The 24,657-nt window shown below is 46.2% G+C and overlaps 1 protein-coding gene and 1 long non-coding RNA gene across 8 annotated transcripts; one reads left to right on the forward strand and one right to left on the reverse strand.

Annotated features, from left to right (window-relative positions):
* The first annotated feature begins 15,324 nt into the window (after positions 1-15,324).
* LOC109735758 (uncharacterized) lies at positions 15,325-22,261 on the forward strand. Of its 6 annotated transcripts, none has more exons than XR_012203065.1 (11): positions 15,335-15,939; positions 16,051-16,369; positions 16,457-16,525; positions 16,626-16,835; positions 17,972-18,004; positions 18,096-18,709; positions 18,873-18,940; positions 19,024-19,112; positions 19,190-19,251; positions 21,111-21,243; positions 21,328-22,261. It is a non-coding gene; the product is annotated as an uncharacterized lncRNA (long non-coding RNA). The 6 variants fall into 6 exon arrangements; XR_012203064.1 differs by having other exon boundaries at positions 21,111-21,183; XR_012203063.1 differs by lacking the exon at positions 21,111-21,243 and having other exon boundaries at positions 15,325-15,939; positions 16,038-16,369; positions 18,854-18,940.
* LOC109735760 (protein LOW PSII ACCUMULATION 1, chloroplastic) lies at positions 21,325-24,489 on the reverse strand. Of its 2 annotated transcripts, none has more exons than XM_020294957.4 (4): positions 24,073-24,489; positions 23,361-23,975; positions 23,206-23,256; positions 21,325-23,124 (listed from the first exon to the last, which is right to left on the reverse strand). In XM_020294957.4, exons 1-4 carry the CDS (start codon positions 24,270-24,272, stop codon positions 22,986-22,988), a joined length of 1,005 nt encoding a protein of 334 aa, XP_020150546.1. In that variant the 5' UTR covers positions 24,273-24,489; the 3' UTR covers positions 21,325-22,985. The 2 variants fall into 2 exon arrangements, with proteins under 2 accessions (XP_020150546.1, XP_020150547.1); XM_020294958.3 differs by having other exon boundaries at positions 24,078-24,482.
* Between the last annotated feature and the right edge of the window lie 168 nt (positions 24,490-24,657).

The following is a 24,657-nucleotide window of genomic DNA, read 5'->3' on the forward strand; positions in this document are numbered from 1 at the left end:
TTTCTAACAACCTTGGTCTTTGGGTGAACTGGCTTGGCCGGTTTGTCTTGCGGTTTTACTGGTTTGTCTTGTGGCTTTTTATTCCAGAACGGATCATCACCCTGTCAAAATCACACAAACTCTCAGGAAATATGTTGAAAAGAGGTAACTTACAGTAAGGAAGTTAGATAATTCTTACAAATGGCGGTTTGTTAAAGGTACGGAAAGGACTTAGTCCGGTTTGGCTGCAGACGGCCTCCGGTTCATTCAACATTTTCTTGACAGCCTCAGTAATTTCAGCTTCTGTCAGTTGAATATTAATGTGCCGTTGAGGGTCGGTCAAACTCCCTGTATATTCACACATCAAGCCGGGGCGCCGGCTTAAGGGTAGGATGCTCCAGCCGATCCAGCAACGAGCAAAATCAACACCTGTTAAACCGTTAGCCATAAAGGCTCTAAGCTTCGACAGCTGTGGGGCATAGTTGGCCCTTTCCTTTGTTGTTAACCTTTGAGGAAAAGGATGTGTATTGCTAAGGCGTTCAGGGCGGTAACCCGGCAGGGGGTTTTCATCAGTTGGAGATGTATCCTTGCAATAAAACCAGGCCTGGTTCCATTCTTTGGGGTGACTATGGAGCTTGGGATGAGGGAAAGTGACTTCCTTCCTTTTCTGAACCGCCATTCCGCCCAATTCAGTATTGGGTCCATCTGTGAACTCTGTGCGACGGTTTAAGTGAAAGAAATTCCTAAACAGTTCAACTGTGGGTTCCTCTTGCAGATAAGCTTCACACAAGACTTGGAAGTGGCAGATGTTGGTCACAGAATTTGGACCGATGTCTTGAGGGCGAAGTTGAAAATTAGCCAGTACATCTCGGAAGAATTTTGAACCGGGAGGGCTAAAGCCTCGGCCCAGATGGTCAATAAAAATGACTACCTCTTCGTCCTTGGGTGTAGGAGGATTTTCCGGGCCAGGGGCCCTCCAGTGGATGACATCTTTCTTCGCCAAAGCGCCCGTTATGACGCATCTGTTTAACTGAACTTCCGTGACCCGGGAAGGAACCCAGTTGCATTCATAGACTTGCTTGGCCATTTGTAACGCCCCGAGACCGACGCTCCAGACGCCTTCCATGTTTTTCGTTGTCGTCATGTGTTTTATTTTGCTTATTGCATTTCATCATGGAATCATCCGCATTGCATCGGCATTCGTTACCGTCTTTGTTTTTAAAACTTGCATTCGTTCGTAGTTGCCCCGTTCCCCCCTTGTCTTCGTTGACCGTTCCGAGACCAACCGTGTTTTCGGTTCCCTCTTGTCAGCCGGCGATCCCCTCCCGCGCGTCCGAAAGTTGTCCCGTACCCGACCCGGTTTGTTGTTACCGATGGGTCCGGATAATCCCCTAACATCTATAAAACATCTCCGTTTTCTTATTTGGACTCCCTAGCTATTTATTCGCGACCGTCCGATTACGATCGGAGGGACTAGGTAGCCCCTAGCCTAATCCCACTGCTATATAAACTAGGCAACCCTAGAATCTAGGGAGATGTCCCATCGATCCCTCTCGGCCGCCGCCACTATCTTCCTCGGGATCCAGATCCACCCACTCTCCCTCGATTTCCCCAGCGAGCCAACCACCACACGGCGGCCGCCGGATTCCCCCGCGTCCTCGAGCACCTCATCCCCGCCGTTGCTAGCCGCCGGAACCAGCAGGCAGTCCTCGCCACCCCTGCTCCCTTCCCCTTTCTCTTTCCTTCGGTGAAACTCTCAGCTCTCCCTCTCCATCTCTGTGAACCAGGAACGCAGCACCGAATCCTCCCCATGGCGCCGTCGCACGGGTCTAGGCGTTCCCTGCCTCTCTGCGTCGCCGGAGTCGCCAAGTTCCTGGTGCCGTCGCTGCTCCTTGCGTCAGCCCCGCCATGGACAGCCATGGGAGCTCCTCCAAGCCCCGGATCAGGCCGACCTCACCTTGCCCGCACCTCCCCATCGGTTCCCTCGTCGCCTCCCCATGCCTGAGAGCGCACGCCGGCCATCTTCCCCGCAAGAGTGCCCCGCCTTGGCCTGCCGTGACCCGACTCCTGCCTCCTCTGCTTGACCCTGCGCCGAACGACAAGCCGCAGCCGTCGTCCCAAGGTCCAGGCCAACCCCGCGACCTCTCCTCCTCCTGTTTTCCCCCCCTCTCTCTCTCTCTCTCACGATGGCCCCCTCTCCTTCCCAGGAATGAGCAGGAGCTCGCCCAAGCTCCATGGCGCCGCCGCGTCGTCCTACTTCGTCCGGTGACCTCCGAGCAGCGCCACCCGCCGGATCTGCTCGAGCTCGCCTCGCCCCTGCGCCTCCAGTCCCACACCGCCGCTCCTGCTTCATTTCGGCGAGACTCCGCCCGGATCCGTTCGCCTCCACGCCGTCTGCGTCGCCAAGCCCGGCCGCAGCCGTCGACCCCTGCATCCCCTGCTTCACGAACGAGGAGACCAGCGCTGCACCCTCGTTGACCTGTTCCAGCGCCAGCGTGGACGAGAACCACGTTGCCCGCGTCTTGCCGCACCAAGGTCCGGCCTAACTCTCCACCGACTGGGCCATGAGGCCTGGTGAGCTTCAGATCCAGCGCCTCACCCTGTGCTTTGTTGGGCCAGCTAGATTCGGCCCGTGATGTGTTTTTTCCTTGCCTGTGAATTTAGACATTATCCAGAGACTGCCAGTTTTGCAGAAAAACCCTCTTTGTTCATGCATCAATAATTCACAAACCATGCATCAGAATTAAATAAATTATATATGAAAAGTGCTTAGAATTTCATCTAGTTTCATAATATGCAACTTTCATCCATGTTAAAAATGTTTAACTTGCTGTTTGCATTAATTTTCTTAAATGCCATGTTAAAATGGTTTATTTCATAACTAAATAACCGTAGCTCCATTTTAAATAAACTTTATATGTAAATGGGGTTGGAAAATGAATAGATTAACATGTTGCACTTTATCTTCCTGTTTAACAACAATAAAATATGGTTTTAGGCAGAATAGTACCAAATCTAAAATTTGGACATGAGGATTTTCCGGAATTCTTGTTTGTTGTTCCAGCCTCATTTAAACTTGCCTAGATAGGTAGTTTTTATATGCTTCACCTCTTGCCATGTTAATAAATATTCAATATTGTTGGGTACATAAACTAGAGAGAACTAAATATTTGATGTGGTGTTTCGTCAATATGCAACTCGTTGCATATTGAGCTCCACTTAATTTGTAGTATTGCTTGTGCACTTTGCCATGCCATGCCTCCCTAATCCGGACATTCATCATACTTGATTGTGCATCATGCCATGATTATGCTTGGTTGTTTACCATGTTGTTTGCTTCTTTCCTGTGTTGCTTCTTCTTGATAGTTCCGGTTACGTTGCGATTGTGAGGATCCGTTCGACTACGTTGGTTCGTCTACTTCATGGACCCGTTCTTCTTCCTTGCGGGATCTCAGGCAAGATGACCATACCCTCGAAATCACTTCTATCTTTGCTTGCTAGTTGTTTGCTCTATTGCTACGCCGCGCTACCTACCACTTGCTATATCGTGCCTCCCATATTGCATGTCAAGCCTCTAACCCACCTTTCCTAGCAAACCGTTGTTTGGCTATGTTACCGCTTTTGCTCAGCCCCTCTTATAGCGTTGATAGTTGCAGGTGAAGATGAAGTTTGTTCCATGTTGAACATGGATATGTTGGGATATCACAATATCTCTTATTTTAATTAATGCATCTATATACTTGGTAAAGGGTGGAAGGCTCGGCCTTATGCCTGGTGTTTTGTTCCACTCTTGCCGCCCTAGTTTCCGTCATACCGGTGTTATGTTCCTTGATTTTGCGTTCCTTACGCGGTTGGGGATTTATGGGACCCCCTTGACAGTTCGCTTTGAATAAAACTCCTCCAGCAAGGCCCAACCTTGGTTTTACATTTGCCTAACAACCTATACCTTTCCCTTGGGTTTTCGCGAGCCCGAGGGTCATCTTTATTTTAACTCCCCCCCCCCCCCCCCGGGGCCAGTGCTCCTCCGAGTGCTGGTCTGAACCGAGTAGACTGCGGGGCCACCTTGGGGAAACTTGAGGCTTGGTTTTACTCATAGGATGTCTCATCCGGTGTGAACCTGAGAACGAGATATGTGCAGCTCCTATCAGGATTTGTCGGCACAGTCGGGTGGTCTTGCTGGTCTTGTTTTACCATTGTCGAAAACTCTTGTAACCGGGATTTCGAGCCTGATCGGGTCTTCCTGGGATAAGGAATATCCTTCGTTGACCGTGAGAGCTTGTGATGGGCTAAGTTGGGACACCCCTGCAGGGTATAAACTTTCGACAGCCGTGCCCGCGGTTATGTGGCAGATGGGAATTTGTTAATGTTCGGTTGTAGAGAACTTGACACTTGACTTAATTAAAATGCATCAACCGCGTGTGTAGCCATGATGGTCTCTTTTCGGCGGAGTCCGGGAAGTGAACACGGTTCTTGTGTTATGTTTGAACGTAAGTAGTTTCAGGATCACTTCTTGATCACTTCTAGCTTCTCGACCATTGTGTTGCTTCTCTTCTCGCTCTTATTTGCGTATGTTAGCCACCATACATGCTTAGTGCTTGCTGCAGCTCCACCTCATTACCCCTTTCCTACCCATAAGCTTAAATAGTCTTGATCTCGCGGGTGTGAGATTGCTGTGTCCTCGTGACTCACAGATTCTACCAAAATAGTTGCAGGTGCCGACGATGCTAGTGCAGGTGACACAACCGAACTCAAGTGGTAGTTCGACGAGGACCTTGGCCGTTACTACGTTTTGTTTCCTGATGATCAGCAGTGGAGCCCAGTTGGGACGATCGGGGATCTAGCATTTGGGGTTGTCTTCTTTTATTTTGGTTCCGTAGACATAAACCGGCGTTGATATGTAAACTTGTGTTGTAAGATAGAAAGAGTAGAGACCGGGCCGGACACGTTTATGAGCCGGCCTCGGGATTCTATAAACCGACGGGCGTCAACCCATGTATATAAGGGGACGACCCGGCGGCGGTTTGAGGACAACAGACAATAACTCGAGACTCAGGCAAAGTGTATTCGCTCCCTGGTCATCGAAACCCTAGCAATTCCACAACAACTGGATTAGGCTTTTACCTTCACCGCAAGGGGCCGAACCAGTATAAACTCTCTGCATCCCTTGTCCGCTTTAACCCCTTTAAGCTAACCCGCGCGATGGCTCCACGACTAAGTCCTTTCCTTAGGACATCTGCCGTGACAAAACCGCGACATGTTTAGTTAACTAAGTCAATGACCAGTGGGACCCACACGCCAGTTTGACCCAGTCAACGTCCTGTTGACTGCTGGCGTCATAATGACGTCAGCATGCACTATTCTGGATAATGTTGGATTAAATTAATTAAATAAATTCTAAAAGTGTTTTAATCTTTAAAAATTAATATAAAATAAACCGTAGCTCGGTTGGAAATACTTTCTACATGAAAGTTGCTCAGAACGACGAGACGAATCCGGGTGCGCAGCCCGTTCATCTGCCAGACATCCCTAGCATAGCAAACACGCAACTTTCCCCCTCCGGTTCATCTGTCCGAAAACGCGGAACACCGGGGATACTTTCCCGGATGTTTCCCCCTTCGTCGGTATCACCTCCTACCGCGTTAGGGCATACCTAGCACCGCGTATTGCCTCCTTATGTTTTGTGATGCTTTGTTTGCTCCGTATTTACTGTTTCATCCCCCTCTCCTTCCCCGGTAGACCCCGAGACCGGCGCTGATGCCACCGAGTATGACTACGTCACCGACGACCCTTCTTCCTGTACAACAAAGCAACCAGGCAAGCCCCCCCTGATCACCAGATATCGCCTATTCTTCTCTATACTGCTTGCATTAGAGTAGTGTAGCATGTTACTGCTTTTGGTTAATCCTATTCTGCTGCATAGCCTGTCATTGTTGCTACAGTTGTTACCCTTACCTGCAATCCTAAATGCTTATCATAGGATGCTAGTATTCCTTCAGTGGCCCTACACTCTTGTCCGTCTGCCATGCTATACTACTGGGTCGTGATCACTTCGGGAGGTGATCACGGGCATATGCTATATACTTTATACTGTTACATTACTTATGATACTGTTCGGAGATGGGGGCTGAAGGGGCGGGTGGCTCCATCCCGGTAGAGGTGGGCCTGGGTTCCCGACGGCCCCCGACTGTTACTTTGTGGCGGAGCGACAGAGCAGGTTGAGACCACCTATGAGAGAGGTGGGCCTGGCCCTGGTCGGCGTTCGCAGATACTTCAAATTAACACGCTTAACGAGATCTTGGTATTTGATCTGAGTCTGGCCACTGGCCCATACGCACTAACCAACTACGCGGGAACAGTTATGGGCACTCGGCATCGTGGTATCAGCCGAAGCCTTCGTGACGTCAGCAACTGAGCAGCGCGCGCCGGATTGGACTGGAACGCCTGCTAGGCTAGGTCTACTTCCGGCCGCCCACGCAACATGCAGGTGTGCAATGGGCGATGGGCCCAGACCCCTACGATATAGGATTTAGAACGGCGTGCTGACCTCTCTATTGTGCCTAGGTGGGGCTGTGACGTGTTGATCTTCCGAGGCCGGGCATGACCCAGGAAAGTGTGTCCGGCTAAATGGGATCGAGCGTGTTGGGTTATGTGGTGCACCCCTGCAGGGAAGTTTATCTATTCGAATAGCCGTGATCTTCGGTAACAGGACGACTTGGAGTTGTACCTTGACCTTATGACAACTAGAACCGGATACTTAATAAAACACACCCTTCCAAGTGTCAGATACAACCCGGTGGTCGCTCTCTAACAGGGCGACGAGGAGAGGATCGCCGGGTAGGAGTATGCTATATGATGCTACTTGGTGAACTTACCATCTACTCTCTTCTACATGCTACAAGATGGAGGCTGCCAGAAGCGTAGTCTTCGACAGGACTAGCTATCCCCCTCTTATTCTGGCATTCCGCAGTACAGTCCACCGATATTGGCCCTTTACACAGATACCCATGCATATGTAGTGTAGATCCTTGCTTGTGAGTACTTTGGATGAGTACTCACGGTTGCTTTTCTCCCTCTTTCCATTCTACCTGGTTGTCGCAACCAGATGCTGGAGCCCAGGAGCCAGACGCCACTGTCGACGATGACTCCTACTACACCTGAGGTGCCTACTACTATGTGTAGGCCGCTGACGACGACCAGGAGTAGTTTAGGAGGATCCCAGGCAGGAGGCCTGCGCCTCTTTCGATCTGTATCCTAGTTTGTGCTAGCCATCTTATGGCAACTTGTTTAACTTATGTCTGTACTCAGATATTGTTGCTTCCGCTGACTCGTCTATGATCGAGCACTTGTATTCGAGCCCATGAGGCCCCTGGCTTGTATTATGATGCTTGTATGACTTATTTATGTTTTAGAGTTGTGTTGTGATATCTTCCCGAGAGTCCCTGATCTTGATCGTACACGTTTGCGTGCATGATTAGTGTACGATTGAATCGGGGGCGTCACATCATGTGTGTCTCTCTCAAAAGGTGTGTACAGCAAGGATGGTTGTGCCAAACTAACAAATAAAGACTCAAATAATACAAGACGCTCCAAGCAAAACACATATCATGTGGTGAATAAAATATAGCTCCAAGTAAAGTTGCCGATGGAAGTAGACGAAAGAGGGGATGCCTTCCGGGGCATCCCCAAGCTTTGTCTTTTAGGTGTCCTTAGATTATCTTGGGGTGCCATGGGCATCCCCAAGCTTAGGCTCTTGCCACTCCTTATTCCATAATCCATCAAATCTTTCCCCCAAAACTTGAAAACTTCACAACACAAAACTTAACAGAAAATCTCGTGAGCTCCGTTAGCGAAAGAAAACAAAACACCACTTCAAGGTACTGTAATGAACTCATTCTTTATTTATATTGGTGTTAAACCTACTGTATTCCAACTTCTCTATGGTTTATAAACTATTTTACTAGCCATAGATTCATCAAAATAAGCAAACAACACACGAAAAACGGAATCTGTCAAAAACAGAACAGTATGTAGTAATATGTAACTAACGCAGACTTCTGGAACTCCAAAAATTCAGCCAAAATAGGACGTCCTAGAAAATTTGTTTATTGATCAGCAGCAATTGGAATTAATATTTTATCACGTTGTGGTGATTTTTAACAATTATTTTCATGTACAGAAAGTTTCTGGAATTTTCAGCAAGATCAAATAACTATCATCCAAGAAGATCCTATAGGTTAAACTTGGCACAAACACTAATTAAAACATAAAAACACATCTAACCATAGTCTAGATCAAATATTTATTCCTAAACAGAAGCAAAAAACAAAAAAAAACTAAAATAAAATTGAGTTGCCTCCCCACAAGCGCTATCGTTTAACGCCCCTAGCTAGGCATTGATAATTTTGATGATGCTCACATCAAAGGCAAGAATTAAAGCACAAAGAGAGCATCGTAAAACACGTGACAAACACATCTAAATCTAACATACTTCCTATGCATAGGCATATTATAAGCAAATTTTTTTTGCAAGGCAAGCAAAAACTAGCATATGCAAGGAAGAAGAAAGGAACAATAGCAATCTCAACATAACGAGAGGTAATTTTGTAACGTGAAAATTTCTACAATCATATTTTTCTCTCTCATAATAATTACATGTGGGATCATAAGCAAATTCAACAAACTAACTATCACATAAAATATTTTCAACATGATCCACATGCATGCAAAGTTGACACTCTTCCAAAATAGTGAGATTAACATTAACTAAAGTCATGACCTCTCCAAACCCACTTTTATAAAAAAAACATAAGATTGAATATTCCCCAAATATGTGGGATCTAAAGTTGACACTCTTCCAAACCCACTTTCAATAATATTGCAAACACCATTATCAATCTCATATTCATCATGGGGCTTAAATAAATTTTCAAGATCAAAAGAAGAATCACCCCAATCATGATCATTGCAACAAATAGTAGTCATAGCAAAACTAGCATCCCCAAGCTTAGAGTTTTGCATATTATTAGCACAATTGACATTCATAGAATTTATAATAACATCATTGCAATCATGCTTTTCATCGAAGGGACTATCAAGTATGGGTGCAATAGCAACGATCTCATGTTTAACATAAGGAACTATAGCAAATTCATCTTCATAAATATTGGCATCATGGCCACAAGAATAGCAAGCATCATGTTCATCAAGGGATATTTCAATCAAATCATCATAATCATAATTATCTATAGATTCATGCATATCATTATTTTCTTCCTCCATAGACTCCTGCAAAATATCAGCCTCTTCTTGGACAGCGGAGGAGTCCTCAAAATATGATTTAACATAGGCATTGGAAGTATAATTATCATAACAATATTTAAGTATGGAAAATTTTTCAGATTTGTAAAGAGTAGCATCATACGTTTCAATCAAAGAAGCAATTTCATAAGCACCCTTAAAAGCAACAAATTCTTCAATTTGTTGAACATCATAGTAATTATAAACACCCTTAGCATACGAAGATACGATTCTATTATCACTAAACTCACATTGGTAGGGAAGGTGTTTTTTAGGGTTCTTAGAGCAACAAGTAAAATCATAAATTTCACAAAGATTCCAAGCATAGCAAAGCAAACTATTTATGTGATACCATAAGAGCTTCCCCTTTTCAGACAAACGATGATGCACAAAATGAGCATGCTCATCTAAAGATTTCCCATCAACTAGGCTAGTTGGGCTTTCAGCACGAGCACATAAGGATCGAAGATGATCCAAGTAGAACACTTTAAGTGGATCCATATCAATAGACTTTTAGCAAGCAAAGATGCAAGCAAATAGAAGGCACATGGTAACACAAGCAAACAAGAAGCAAGCGGAAAAGAGGCGAACGGAAAAGAGAGGGTGAATAAAACGGCAAGGGTGAAGTGGGGGAGAGGAAAACGAGAGGCAAATGGCAAATAATGTAATGCGGGAGATAAGGGTTTGTGATGGGTACTTGGTATGTTGACTTTTGCGTAGACTCCCTGGCAACGGCGCCAGAAATGGCTCGTTGTCAGGAGTTCAAATCTTGACTTGACTTTGCGTAAGCCTCCCCGGCAACGGCGCCAGAAATCCTTCTTGCTACCTCTTGAGCAATGCGTTGGTTTTCCCTTGAAGAGGAAAGGGTGATGCAGTAAAGCAGCGTAAGCATTTCCCTCAGTTTTTGAGAACCAAGGTATCAATCCAGTAGGAGGCCACGCACGAGTCCCTCGCACCTACACAAACAAATAAAATCCTCGCAACCAACGCAATAAAGGGGTTGTCAATCCCTTCACGGTCACTTACGAAAGTGAGATCTGATAGATATGATAAGATAATATTTTTGGTATTTTTATGATAAATATGCAAAGTAAAGAAAGCAAAATAAAAACGGTGCTAGAAATAACTTGTTGACGGAAGATTAAATATGATGGAAAATAGACCCGGGGGCCATAGGTTTCACTAGTGGCTTCTCTCGAGAGCATAAGTATTACGGTGGGTAAACAAATTACTGTTGAGCAATTGACAGAATTGAGCATAGTTATGAGAATATCTAGGTATGATCATGTATATAGGCATCACGTCCGCGACAAGTAGACCGACTCCTGGCTGCATCTACTACTATTACTCCACACATCGACCGCTATCCAGCATGCATCTAGAGTATTAAGTTCTAAAGAACAGAGTAACGCTTTAAGTAAGATGACATGATGTAGAGGGATAAACTCATGCAATATGATATAAACCCCATCTTGTTATCCTCGATGGCAACAATACCATACATGCCTTGCTGCCCCTATTGTCACTGGGAAAGGACACCACAAGATTTAACCCAAAGCTAAGCACTTCTCCCATTGCAAGAAAGATCAATCTAGTAGGCCAAACCAAACTGATAATTCGAAGAGACTTGCAAAGATAACCAATCATACATAAAAGAATTCAGAGAAGATTCAAATATTGTTCATAGATAAACTTGATCATAAACCCACAATTCATCGGTCTCAACAAACACACCGCAAAAGAAGATTACATCAAATAGATCTCCACGAGAGAGGGGGAGAACATTGTATTGAGATCCAAAAAGAGAGAAGAAGCCATCTAGCTAATAACTATGGACCCGAAGGTCTGAGGTAAACTACTCACACATCATCGGAGAGGCTATGGTGTTGATGTAGAAGCCCTCCGTGATCAATGCCCCCTTCGGCGGAGCACCGGAAAAGGCCCCAAGATGGGATCTCACGGGTACAGAAGGTTGCGGCGGTGGAATTAGGTTTTTGGCTCCGTATCTGGTAGTTTGGGGGTACGTAGGTATATATAGGAGGAAGAAGTACGTCGGTTGAGCAACATGGGCCCCACGAGGGTGGAGGGCGCGCCCAGAGGGGGTAGGCGCGCCCCCTACCTCGTGCCTTCCTGGTAGCTTTCTTGACGTAGGGTCCAAATCCCCTGGATCACGTTCGTTCCGAAAATCACATTCTCGAAGGTTTCATTCCGTTTGGACTCCGTTTGATATTCTTTTTCTGCGAAACTCTGAAATAGGCAAAAAACATCAATTCTGGGCTGGGCCTCCGGTTAATAGGTTAGTCTCAAAAATAATATAAAAGTGTATAATAAAGCCCATTAATGTCCAAAACAGAATATAATATAGCATGGAACAATAAAAAATGATAGATACGTTGGAGACGTATCACATACCGATGACAAAGGGAACAACGTATGTTGTTATGCGGTTTGACCAATAAAGATCTTCGTAGAATATGTAGGAGCCAATATGAGCATCCAGGTTCCGCTATTGGTTATCGACCGGAGACGTGTCTCGGTCATGTCTACATAGTTCTCGAACCCGTAGGGTCTGCACGCTTAAAGTTAGATGACGATCGGTATTATGAGTTTTGTGTTTTGATGTACCGAAGGTAGTTTGGAGTCCCGGATATGATAACGAACATGACGAGGAGTCTCGAAATGGTCGAGACGTAAAGATCGATATATTGGACGACTATGTTCGGACACCGGAATGGTTTTGGGGAGTTTCGGACATATACCGGAGTACCGGGGGTTATCGGAACCCCCCGGGGAGTTTAATGCGCCAAGATGGGCCTTAGTGGAGAAGAGGAGGGGCGGCTAGGGCTGGCCGCGCGCCCCTCCCCCTCTAGTCCAATTGGACAAGGAGGGGGGCGCCCCCTTTCCTTCCCCCTCTCTCCTTCCTTCCTTTCCCCCTCCTACTCCAACTAGGAAAAGAGGGAGTCCTACTCCCTGGCGCACCCTCCTCCTGGCCGGCCGCCTCCTCCCCCTGGTCCTTTATATACGGGGGCAGGGGGCACCTCTAGACACAAGTTGATCTGTTGATCTATTCCAGCCGTGTGCGGTGCCCCCTCCACCATATTCCACCTCGGTCATATCGTAGCGGTGTTTAGGCGAAGCCCTGCGTCGGTAGCAACATCATCACCACCATCACGCCAGCATGCTGACGGAACTCTCCCGTGAAGCTCTGCTGGATCGGAGTTCGCGGGACGTCATCGAGTTGAACGTGTGCTGAACTCGGAGGTGCCGTACGTTCGGTACTTGGATCGGTCGGATCGTGAAGACGTACGACTACATCAACCGCGTTGTGCTAACGCTTCCGCTTTCGGTCTACGAGGGTACGTGGACGATACTCTTCCCTCTCGTTGCTATGCATCACCATGATCCTGTGTGTGCGTAGGAATTTTTTTGAAATTAATACGTTCCCCAATAACCCCCTCCGCCCCATAATGTAGATGTTTTTGACACTACATTAGTGTCAAAAATATGGGGTGGAGGGTGTATTATTTTAATTTTATTTTTCGAACTAAGCCTAGTTGGAATGGTTAGGTTTTTGTGGTGGAACCATCCCACCGAAGTTCAAGTCCTGTACTTGACATGGGTGCTCGCATATCCAGTATTTATTTTAGCCTCTCAAACGCTATTATTTCAGTGATATGATGTGCCGGTCTATAGTTGAACGGATAACTGACTTAGAGAGGTGAGAGGAGCCACAAGGGCTCCACCAACACCACGAAGATGATAACCACCTGTGATGGACTTTGAGGCGGCCTCCAAACCTTCACAAACTCACAGGGTAAATCACAGACTTGATTCCTCACCGAGAACTCATACCACCTGGGAATCTGCAACATCCAAGAGCAACAACAACAAAGAGGAAAGTTCAGAATTTGCTCAAATCACTAATTACTTTGGTCAAAAGAGATCGGATGAGTGGATCTATGCTTGGTTGAAATCTCTGTCAACACTCTCGGGAATTCATCAAGAAATGTTCAATTTGGTGTGGGGGAATGAAGAAAGCTTCTTCTCAAATTTGGTCAAGTGTATTCGAAAGTGGTCAGCCAAGTTTTTTTATAGTGGAGAGCAAACTAGTCGCTTTCCTACAGAGAACTTGCAGCCAGACAATCCGGTTTTTGTTCTATGAAAAGAATGAGCAGCAGAACCAGAGGCCCGCCAGTAGTGCAGATGTTAGGGGTCGGACATTTTGGCCAGACTTGGGCCGGGAAGGTCCCAAACAGTCCGACGACTGTCCCGCTTCCTTCAGGGGGGGGGGGGCTGGAATACCCAAAGCTTGTCATGGGGCTGGCCTCTACCAATGCATACCCTAGGATTGGTCGCGCTCAAGGGGGTCGACGACCATTTCATACTTGTAGTTGTTAGACGAGCTAGGGGAGGTTAGTTGCATCTTTTTCTATTTTGATTTTCCGATCATTCATGTTCTATATTTCAAAAGTTCATATAATAGTCGATGATGTAATCCTGAGTGAGTTTTCTGATAATTTCTGAAAATTAACTAACCTTTGGATTCTCATAAAGTTCATCCTAATTTTAAAGATGTTTTTTAATAATTTAGACAGTAAAGTTGTGTAAATGTTAATTCTAAATTTATACAAGTTCATCATAATATTTTTGAAAGTTCATTTGTGCTATTTGAAAGCTATATTGTCCTCGGTGCCAAGCTTTCACCAAAACTATTGGATTTTTCCTTTCCCCTATTGTTATTTCCTTTGCATCTGAGGTGAAAGGGAATAGGGCATTGTGGTTATTGCACGTCTCGTGTCTCGATGGCCTTTTAATACCTTTGGAAGTAAACTCTATAGAATCTCGTGGTGGGTACCCGCCATTAGCCGCGCTCCTAGAACAAAACACAGGAAAAACAACAAGGAACACCACACTCATGTGTAGAGCAAACTAGCCCATCAAATGGAACCCTTACTACACCAAGTTTAGATGGTCTGGGTGTGTATTTGTCTCGCTGTTTGTGATTTTCCCAGCTTGGATGACAATTATTTGTAGATCTAGGGGCTCTTTTATTCAAATGATTTTATAGAATTTAATTGGCATTAGAGGCGTTAAGATCAAGACTTGAAGGTGGTGTTGTACATGTGCTCGAGAATGTTAGACTCGTGTTAAGATTTTGAATAAATCTAATTTTGCTTAGGCAATGGTAGTGTCTACAAAGTGGACAAAACACAAGGAAACTAAGAGTCTATAAGGAAAAAAATACTCGTGATGAAGGGAACAAGGACTAATAACATTATGTAGCAATCATAGTTGCAGGTTCATCCGATGAGAAGCTAGGTGTGGTGATATCTTTCAATCAATGCTAATAAGTATGAGAATGAGGACTTGGCGGCCAGCTCATGCAAGTGAGCAACAAGGGAATACCCAAGTCCAAACATGCACATGCCTTCATGTGAAGACGACATATTCGCTAAGGTGATGTTTGATGGAACAACGATGCTACACTTACGGACGGCCAGTGCACGGAAAACATGTATGCGCGGAGGGGGAGCGAGCTGATTGGTGCTCAATTTTTCACTTTGCGTCAACTGCGGCTCACATCGCTCTCATTCTGCCACATCAGTGCGTAGCCAGCTTCATTTTCGCTGATAGAATGAGTGTCTAGTATGTGTATGAGACTACAATTGGACTTGGAATATGCGTAAGGTGGGGTGATGGAGTCGAACGCGGGTGAAATCAAAACTAATAGATGAAAGACACAACGGCTAACCAAAAATAGACTATACAAACTAGTAGGCTAAACATGAGAATAAGGAAGAAGACACTTTCGACGCCCATGGCTGAGGCATGAGGACTTCACAAGCTTTGTATTTGTCGTTGTACCATGTTGATTTAGTGCACAAGGCATCTGTAATCATATATGTAGCTGTAGATGTTGATCGATGAACTTCATTAACAAATATATTTCCTCATGTATATAAAACTTCATTTAAGGCTTCTTTCAATCGCATGATTCCTAAAACACATGAATTGAACATATAAAGCCTGCTAGGCTACCCGCCCACCGGAGGCCTTTGCGTCGCGCGATCGTTTTCAATCGAACGATTTCACAGAGACAGGATTTTTTACGGTGCTGTCAAAGTCCTGGCCGTTGGTCCTTATTGACTCCTTTATTTTGCTTTTTCGTGCCTGACAGGTGGGCCTCAAATGTCCCCAGGCCCAGTGTCTCATGTGTGTCCTGTGTGCGTCCTGGGTAAGAGAAGGAGAGAAGTGAGGGTGCACGGTGAAAACCTAGCCACCAATCCCTCGCATCCCTGAACAACCAATCCGTCCGCTCCCCTCTTCCCCTGCCCTCCTCTGCGACGCCGCCTCCTCCCCTTCCCTCCTCTGCGTCGCCTCCTCCTCCCCTTCTCCCCTGCTCTCCACTGCACCGCCTCCTCCTCCCCTTCACTTTTCTCTCCCGGGGCGGCAACAACCTACAGGCAAAAGGCGACGGCGATGTCGCTCAATTTGATCTGCAGGAGAGAGAGAAGGAAGGAGAGGAGGGAGAAAGGAAGAGGAAAGAGAAAAGGGAGGTGCGGCGACGGATGGGTGAGGGTCACCGGAAGGAGCGCCGCCGGCTCGTCGCCTTTCACACCGAGGTGGAGCAAATATGTCTCTGTACAGCCCTCATGCTCGCAGGTTCCTCCTTCATTCCTGCCTCCCCTCTTTTGATTTTTGATTAGTAAAGCTGTAACTGCTTGTCCCTCACGTTTCCTCCCTTTGGCTCATGGATGAAGCTGTCGGCTGCAGGGGCCTTGCGAGAAGTGGAAGGTAGAGGTCGTACGCCAGCCGGAGCAACAGGAGCAAGGATCTGGCGTCATCTGCCTCCCGGTTGCACAACACCACTGCATCTCCTTCCTGTTGTTGTTGGCGGCATCCGCCTCTCAGTTGCATGCTGCCACTGCATCTCCTTCCTGTTTTATTTTTAGATTTTACATGTTCAGCTATAGGTTGGCTTGATCTCTTGTGTCAGGGAGGTGCGAGGTTAGGCATTTAGGCAATGGCAGCCACAGTTTCAGTGAAGGATGTCCATGCCATGTGCAATGAGGGATAGGCCATCAGCACAACCGTATGCGTGTTTTAGTTTTCCTTATTTTCCTAATTTTAGTTCTCTACGGTCTTCTATTTTTATTTTTATTGTTCTTATTTTGTATAGGTCCTTTGGGTCCTGATGAAAGTCACTGTCGGTGGCAGGGAATTCGTTGCCGGATGCGTCCTATATGTGGTGATGATCTCCTACTTTCTTTTCTTGATTTGTGTTTTGTTCTTCCTTTCTGTCCAACTTAGTAATCGTGCTCTTGCTTTTCCTTTCGTCTCCGTTGTAGATGGGTGTGTTCCCATCCAGTCGTTGGTGGGCTTGATGTGCCCGTCGATTCGACGATCCGCGGGCCGAGCTCAGCTTCTCAGTGGCGGACTGATGTTCTATGGTAGTGGCAGTCATTGTATGTGGTGGTGCGGTTGCTGATGTACAGGAGGCGTCCATGGTGTCAGTTCTCCATCGTCCATGCTTATCTTCTGTATGCTCTAGCAGCCAGGTGACTACATATTACCTTTTCAATTCAGCTAAGGGTGGTTCCCATCATAAGCATTAGCAGACATTCAGTGTGCATCTCATTGTTCTCTGAGGAACTTGAATTCAACTGAGTTCGTGTGCTTCTTAGTTTTTGGTAATAGAGGTATAGGAACAAGAGAAGAGAGACACACCCTTACCGTGATTCATGACACCTAAATACTGCCCGATATACTATTGTTACTATGGCCAACACTTAGATTTTGTTACATATATGGTTCGGGAACACATAGTGATTCTAATTATCGAGTAAAGTCATGTATATAGACTGATTAGTGTGATATGTTTATGATTTTCTTGAGGGCATCTAAGCTGAAAAGAGGTGGGTGTGGTGGTGGCTTAAGCAAAATTTATGCAATTTCACTTTAACTTCAAAACTGTTGTTGGTGAGACTACCATGTCAGAAATTGATGTACTTACAATACGTTCAGTTAGATTAGAAAATGTCATCTCATTTAAAATAATAACATCTCATTTCTTCCCCTTGATTCAGTTTGGAAGTCTACTGTACGTTCAGATTCTGAAGTAGTTACGCGAGAGTATAAGAGGTTTGTAGCCACTGTTGCTGGTAGACTGACTATTTTATATGGGCTGAGGCTGCAACCGAGGGTAGTTCTACTCTATGCTGGGCAGCAGTAACTTAGGTCCTGCACTTTTGTGAAATTGATACACAGACTAAACATACACATTGGATTTTTCTCACAGTTTGTGCTCACACCAAATCAACCTTTTCAAAGCATTATCCCGGTGTTGCTTCTTCCTCTCTGCTAGTTTTTAGATTGCTGTTTTTTCTTGGTGACCTTCCTTGATCTGTGCTAATTTGTGCGAGAGAGTTTTGGAAAACATGCATTCTTCTGCTTTACTAAAACATGGATCTCCATTAGGCATGGGCTGATCTGCCTCCTCTGTTTTATGATTTTTCTCCTCTCGACCCATAGAATGAGGATTGAGATGCATGTTACATAACTATGATTACTTCGTGTGGTGGAAAAGTTAACTAGGATTTTTCTGCTCTGCAATTTAACTCTTGTGTGTTTGGTTAAGCTAGCAAAGGTTGATGTTTTGATTTCTAATGGAATACAAATGTTCTAATCTCTGTAGGTGGCTCAAGAAATAGAAGACGCTCATGTTCATGTACGCTTAGATTTTGCATGGAGCTGAAGAAATGATCTGAACTTTATGTTCTGCTGCTGACAAATGACGAATGCCGAATATATGTATCCAGTTGGTCCCTCATCGGCGGGAGGACGGGCGAGGAGGTCGAGGCCCACTGGGGTTCACGAGGAGGCGCACGGGCGGCAATCACTACAACCATCATGTGCTACTGCAGGCTTTCCTAGCCTCGTCACATGATCAACACGGCGAGCATCGGCAAAGGGCAGTGCCAAACCAAGTACGCGAGGAGCGCCCGGGCCGTCCTTCACCCTCCAACAATGGCGACAACGACTGTGCGTCATGGGACGAACATGGAGCTCACCCTCTCTACGCCGTGCATCACATCTACTTAATTTGGAGGGTTACACCGGGTGTTTATATACTTCGGTCGATGGTTTCCGTGCCTTGAGGAACAATCCTATTATTGTACTATGCGTACTGACTATATATGTATGACGCATAAATCCTCACAAGTTGGAACCCATCACTGCTCATGCTCGACCGTGACTCCACGCGCAAGGTCCGCCTAGCCACGCGTAGGTCACGCCGCCGGCTGTCGAGCCTCCTGTTCCACCCTGCAGTGTGTTCGAACAGCCGAAGCTGAGTATGCGAAGATTCATCCCCGGCCCATCCTTGTTCAACGCATGGAAGCAATGACTGCTGCTGGCTTTGAAGCTGGTTGAGGTGCGTGTCTGATCCGTTGATCCTTTGTGATTGTAGTTCGTTCTTCATAGACCATGCATTTTCCCCTTTCTTCACTGAACCGTTTTCTCCTGGTATTCTCGCTGTCCAACAACAGTGATTCTTTGACCATGCGCTGATGTGCAGGCTATACTTTTTTTTGCAGGTTGCTGCTTGCCGTTGGTTGGAGCCTTGTAGGTAGAGGCCTTGCGGTGGTCCAAGATTCTTACATAGGTTTGTCTTCTACATCGGACCATAGGTTGATTGCCAACAATTTATGCATTGCATCAGAACTGACCCTTGTGTCCGGCGTGCAGTGTTGTGCCTGGTTTCTTCTTGAAGGATTTGCTGCGAAAGCTGGGAATGTTAAGAGGAATCTGCTTTGAGAGGTGTCGTAGTCTGAGAGGTACGCATCAGCGGTTCCTTTTTTTCTACGCGTCCGTATATCTTTGGTTCTATCTTCCTAATGATGCTTGTTTACAGGAAACGATTTCTTCTAGGCCAGTGGTGTTCCTTTGCGCTATAGCCAGTGCGCTATCTCCTAGGTAGTTGTTTTCTTCCACTACCTACATGTACTCCTTAGGGCTCCTTTGATTGGAAGGATTTTCATAGGAATGGAGGAGGATTTGAATCCTTAGGATTTTTTTCTATGTTGGTTGTTTGATTCAGGGATACCTATTTTATCTTTCATTTGCCCTTCTGCTCTCCTATTACCACTATCTTTCCCGAGTGTGTGCCCTTGCTTTATGACATCTTTCACTCAGGGAGCAGTTTACTTCATTGGCTTATTCCTTGCTTCTGAGCTGGTCATTGTTTGTAGCTAGAGTCAGTGGAATAATGAAACCATTTTAGATTTGAATTTACTCTGCATTTAAAGTGATGTTGAACTCTGGGTGATGAGATCGATCGTTGAGCCTGAGGAGGTCTGAATTCATTTTTTTCAATTCTAATTTAGTCCAGCCTTTTAAACAATCATTGTTACTTCACAATAAATTTGATTATTTTTACTTTTTTGTCCTTGTTGTAGTGTTTAGGTCTTTGAAAATTCACTACTATTTGTTTCTGAAGATAAGATTTACACATCTTCGAAGTTGCACTTCCATGGTACTTTGCTTTTGGTTTTAACCATAAGTGCATCAGCATCAGCCAGGAGCTAGGCCTACCTCTCATTTATGTTTTGTCATGTAAATGCCCCTCTTTCACTCTTATTACATTTATCTTGCTGTGAGTCATGAGATTCTTTTCGGGTGATATCAGTCTATATGTTTACCAAATCAATTTTCCAATCTATTTTTCCCTGCCTAGGCTTCAACTTGCCCAATACATTATAGAAAGCAATATTAGATAGGGATAAATGTAAAGGCTTGTGCCGCTGCCTGTGGGTCTAGGTGCCTGCGTGTCTATGTTGCTATGGAGGCTCATCGCTTGCTCTATGTCTAAAACAATCGCATGTGTTACTGTTTCTTCCTCCCTGCCCCTTCTCTTACCAGCCAAGCTCATCAGTCCTTCCCGCCTCGCCCTCCTTTCACTCCCTCGCTTCGCCTCTCGCTCGCTCTGTCTGCAACTCGTCTACGAATATATGTGTCTGGATTTAGTTGATACTCCTATTGTGTTTCAGACGTGGTGTTCTTTCTTGCATAAATTAGCAGATGCTTGCTTCTGTTAATTAGAGCTCTTGCATTAGGAGTACCACGCTGTGCTTGCATGCAATTCTCTTGGTTTAGACAGCAGCAGAGCCCAGTCAACAATTAGTAGAAGTGGTTATGAGATGAGGCAAAGGAGAGCAGAGAGGGCCAGCCGTCGTATATGCAATGCATGGAAGTGGCTAATGATTCCATTCAAGTAACGAATGAATAGTAGTTGCTAATTCTATTATAGTGATTACAAGCATAGTTGACCTATCGTCTGTGTGGTGTGGTTGTTATACACACTCTTTACATTTGTGTTTTCCCCTTCTAGCTTTCATATGCGTGCTTCCAATGTACATACGTCTGAGTTCATCTCCGCCCTAAATGCCTGTGGCTTTCCCTCTTTTGGTGCGGTTTAGAAATAGAGAGTTGAGTGATAGGAAAAAACAGACAGAAGAGTGAAAATTATGTGGCTGCATTGCGGATGAATTTTACAATCTGAAGCTATTGCTTATGGATACCAGTATTACATTGGCATTGGTTTTTAGATCTGCTTGTTCTTACCTCTTTGCCTATATGCTCTATAGGGGAGCTTTTATTCTCTGTTTGAACTGTGATTTCTGAATTTGGTTTCTTACTGAAGAAATAACTAAAGCTTTGCTTTCTTCGAAAAAGAAGCTTTGCTGCTGCACACTATTTTCTTGCCTTTCCTTGAAGATGATTATATTGATTAGTTGCCGGCTTTATCTCTCTACGTTTTTTGCCTCTGTTTCCAGGTTATTTCATATAAAGCCATGAACCTAGCATGAACTCGAAATATAAACCATTGTATATGAAGATGCTATCTGAGTACGTATTTGCATGTTCGTAGATCTACTACATATGCTTTATTATGTATAAATATGCCATGTAAGTATCTACCTTTAGGTCATTATTGCTTGCACATATAATGGTTGCAATATCTGGTTTGATTTTGTTTTTATGTGTGAACAGAACCTATCATGGAGGAGGTTGACATCACAGACAAGTTCATGCTTGAGGTCATTTTCATTAAGCTGCAGCTCGCGCAACCACTATTTTTACTACTGCAAAGTGGACAGAGTTTTGCAGTAACAATCAAGTTCCGTCCCAGCACGCGGCATCAGCAACATGATGCTGAAGCAATGGCATTATCCGGATATTCATCTAATTCCATAGAAGTTGCAACGGATGTTGCAGCGGCTCGAGTTATCAGATACATGGAGGCTGTGTGTGCCAAGGTGCTCAAGGACTATAGTTACAACAAATTGAAACAAACAAAGGAAAGAGAATTGCATCTAATTGGTTTGTTAATAGACAAAGAAAAGTAGATCAAAGAGCAGAATTGGAAGATCAGAGAGCTTAGCAAAGGCTTTGCAGACAATATGTATCAAGTTAAAACACTTTTGCTGGGATTCATCACATAGCTAAAGACGGTGATACTCAACCAGTTCTACAAACGGCAATGGCACCACAAGGCTGCTGTTGATGTGCAGAATGAACTTGCTCATCTGCAGTATGCAGTTGATTGACTAATGACTCTATCCAGCTGATTCGAAACACATTGGTTTATCCCTTTTAAATAGAGTCTACTTCCATAGCCTATGTACCTTTGGAAGATGCTTACCGGCTATAACAACTTTATTTAAATGACCAGCGATACCGCCTGCATCTTACCGTGCTAACTAATTAGCCTGTGAAGTTTTGTGTATAGGTTCACCCAAAGAACATGTTTACTTTTGGCAGTACTCTCTGGTCATCATGTTTACTCTACTAAGCTACCTAAATAGCCTATGAAGCTTTGTGTGTATAGCTTCACCCTAAGAACCCGTTTGCTTTTGGCACTACTCTCTGGTCATATATAAATTTTGAATGCATGATACTATGTTGTATCCATGTGATATATCTATGCCGACTGAGTCTACTCAAGCTTTCTGCTTCTGTGAGATAAGAAATCCATTTATATTGCTCTATATCTGAATATCCACTATTTGTAATACAATCCACATTGCATCATCTTGCCATCTACATCTCCTATTTACTCAGTACTAATAACATTCCTTCTAACTCCTCCTTGCGCCATTGGCGCAACCAGGTCATCTAGTAGAAAAACCAGATGAATGGAGTGGCATGCCAATCTTGAATACACTAGGGGATTAGTACAGCCTTTTGGTTGTGCGCGGGAAGAGCTTAGGATTCTTTGCATGAAGTTTGAGTGGACGAAAGTTTTTCTATATAAACTAAGGAAAATTTTCTATAGAATTGTAATCCGACGAGTCAAACAACCTATGCAGCAGAATGTCCCAAGGATTAGAATCCTCGGAATTTCTTTGAGAAATTACTTGAATCAAAGAGGCCCTTAAGGTGTGGATTAGATCATCACAATTTCGTTTACGATGTTTGACCAGAACAAATCAGTCAAACTTATCTTCAAAAAGAGTCAAACTTACATTTTTGCCATCGTCGTTAAGCCACGTCACCTTTCAGACAGTTAGACAGCTGAGCACGAACTAATCAGTTCAGACACGAGACATGCCCTTACCTGCATACTTACATGTGTATAGTTCGGACCGAACTTGCAAAACCACACGAATTTCAGAAGACAGAACACAAAAAAGAAGCCCGCAAAGAAACTAGACTCTCCCGTCCATCCCATCAAAAAGACCCGACCACATCCCTTTGACCTGCGGCAGCTGCGCCACGAACGCTTGCCATGGCGGGTAGCCCACGCCGCTGCCCCGGACGCGCCCGTCCATCCTCAGCGATAGGTACCTGCGCACAAGCAATTCGATCATCAACAATCCAACAACCCGAACAGCTGAAATGTTCAGACGAATCTGCATTGCTACCCACACAGGGGAATCAGGCGTCACATTCGCCATCTTCTTCTGCTCAGCCAACCATCTGCAAGAAGCAACAGCACCAATCAGCACGATGAGATTCGCCATTGTGTCAATCCTTCGTGTGCGAGCAAGGAGCAAGAGAGTAAATTCTTCGTGGTCTCGTACTTTGCCCACTCGGAGGTGTACACCGGCGTGAGCTGCCAGAGCCTCCTGCTCTTCCTGGCGACCTCCTCGTCCTCCGCCTCCGCCTCCCCCTCCCCGTCGCCCTCCTCGCCGAACTCCAGCGCCGGCGCGTTGCCGTCCGTGGGGAAGGGCAGCACCAGCACGCCCCTCTCCATGAGGTCCCTGAGGAACGGCCTGCTCCGGCGGAACGACTCGGCGACGAACTCGGCGGGGCCGGCGACGATGACGAGCCGCGCGCTGCCCCGCAGCTCGCTCAGCGGCACCACCCGGCCGCCGTCGCCGACGCGGAGCTTGAGCCTCGACAGGTTCTCCTCCCGCGTCAGCCTGGCCACCTGCGCGTCGCTGGCCTTGCGGTCGCGCGAGTAGAGGAACGCGAAGACGGCCACCGCCGCCACGTCGATGCCCAGGCCCTTGAGCGTCTCCGGGACCCCCGCCGCCCTCGCGGGGTTCCCCAGCGCCGGGAGGAGCTGCGTGAGCGCGATGAGGCTACCCAGGCCCGCGCTGGCCATGAAGGCCAGGTAGAAGAACATGCGCACCGACCGGAAGGGGGACAGCACCTCGCTCCTTATCTTGGCCATGGAGCTGCTGCTGCCGCCGCTGAGAGAATCGAACGAGGCCATCAACGACGGGCCCAGAGCCGAGAGCCGCTCGGCCCCCAATTGCAGAGGAAGAAGAAAGACGACGGGGCGGCTACCTTACCTCGTTGCCCGGGGCGCCAGAAGGGGGAGGAGGGGAGGGCTTGTTCGCGGCAGAGTATCGGGCGCCGCGGCGTGCTCTGCTGCTGCAGGATAAGGCGACCGACGGCTTCCGAGAAATCGGCGGCAGAAAGAGGAGCGGGGCGGGCAGGGAGACGGTGGCGGGACAGGAGGGGATCGGCCGCGCGGCCATCGTCATGGAGCTGCAGGTTCGCTCGCTCGCGCTGCCAGCCTGACCGGAGACTGTCGCTGCGACGGAGGGTAGGATTTCCCTTTCTTCTCCTCTGCTGTTTTAACCGCCACTCGATTTGTGGCGGCAATCGCAACAGCAAGGTGGGAAGGGAAGGAGAGGAGAGGCCCACGCTTGGCCTTGTAGGCAAGGCTGCTGCCACTTCGCTCGAGTTTGCCTGGCTTTCTGAATGCCAAGTTGCTCTGTATATTCTCTCGAAAGAACAAGTTGGTGGTTGTGTATTTTGGCAGTACCAGTGTCCATATAAATTCCAAAATGCTTACTGCCATTTGAGCTCCTGAGAGGCAGAAGAAATGTCCCAGATGGTATTGGCAAGACTGCATGCAGCACGGTT

Source organism: Aegilops tauschii, chromosome 2, assembly GCF_002575655.3.
Source record: "Aegilops tauschii subsp. strangulata cultivar AL8/78 chromosome 2, Aet v6.0, whole genome shotgun sequence".
Lineage (NCBI taxonomy): Eukaryota > Viridiplantae > Streptophyta > Magnoliopsida > Poales > Poaceae > Aegilops > Aegilops tauschii.

What these genes read in the sequence shown, in the direction of transcription:
- LOC109735760 (XM_020294957.4), bottom strand. Translation starts at nt 24,272, where the DNA reads ATGACGATGGCCGCGCGGCCGATCCCCTCCTGTCCCGCCACCGTCTCC. An exon ending in TACACCTCCGAGTGGGCAAA is followed by an intron (nt 23,257 to 23,360) that starts GTACGAGACCAC and finishes TGCTTCTTGCAG; the next exon opens with ATGGTTGGCTGAGCAGAAGA. An exon ending in GTGACGCCTGATTCCCCTGT is followed by an intron (nt 23,125 to 23,205) that starts GTGGGTAGCAAT and finishes GCTTGTGCGCAG; the next exon opens with GTACCTATCGCTGAGGATGG.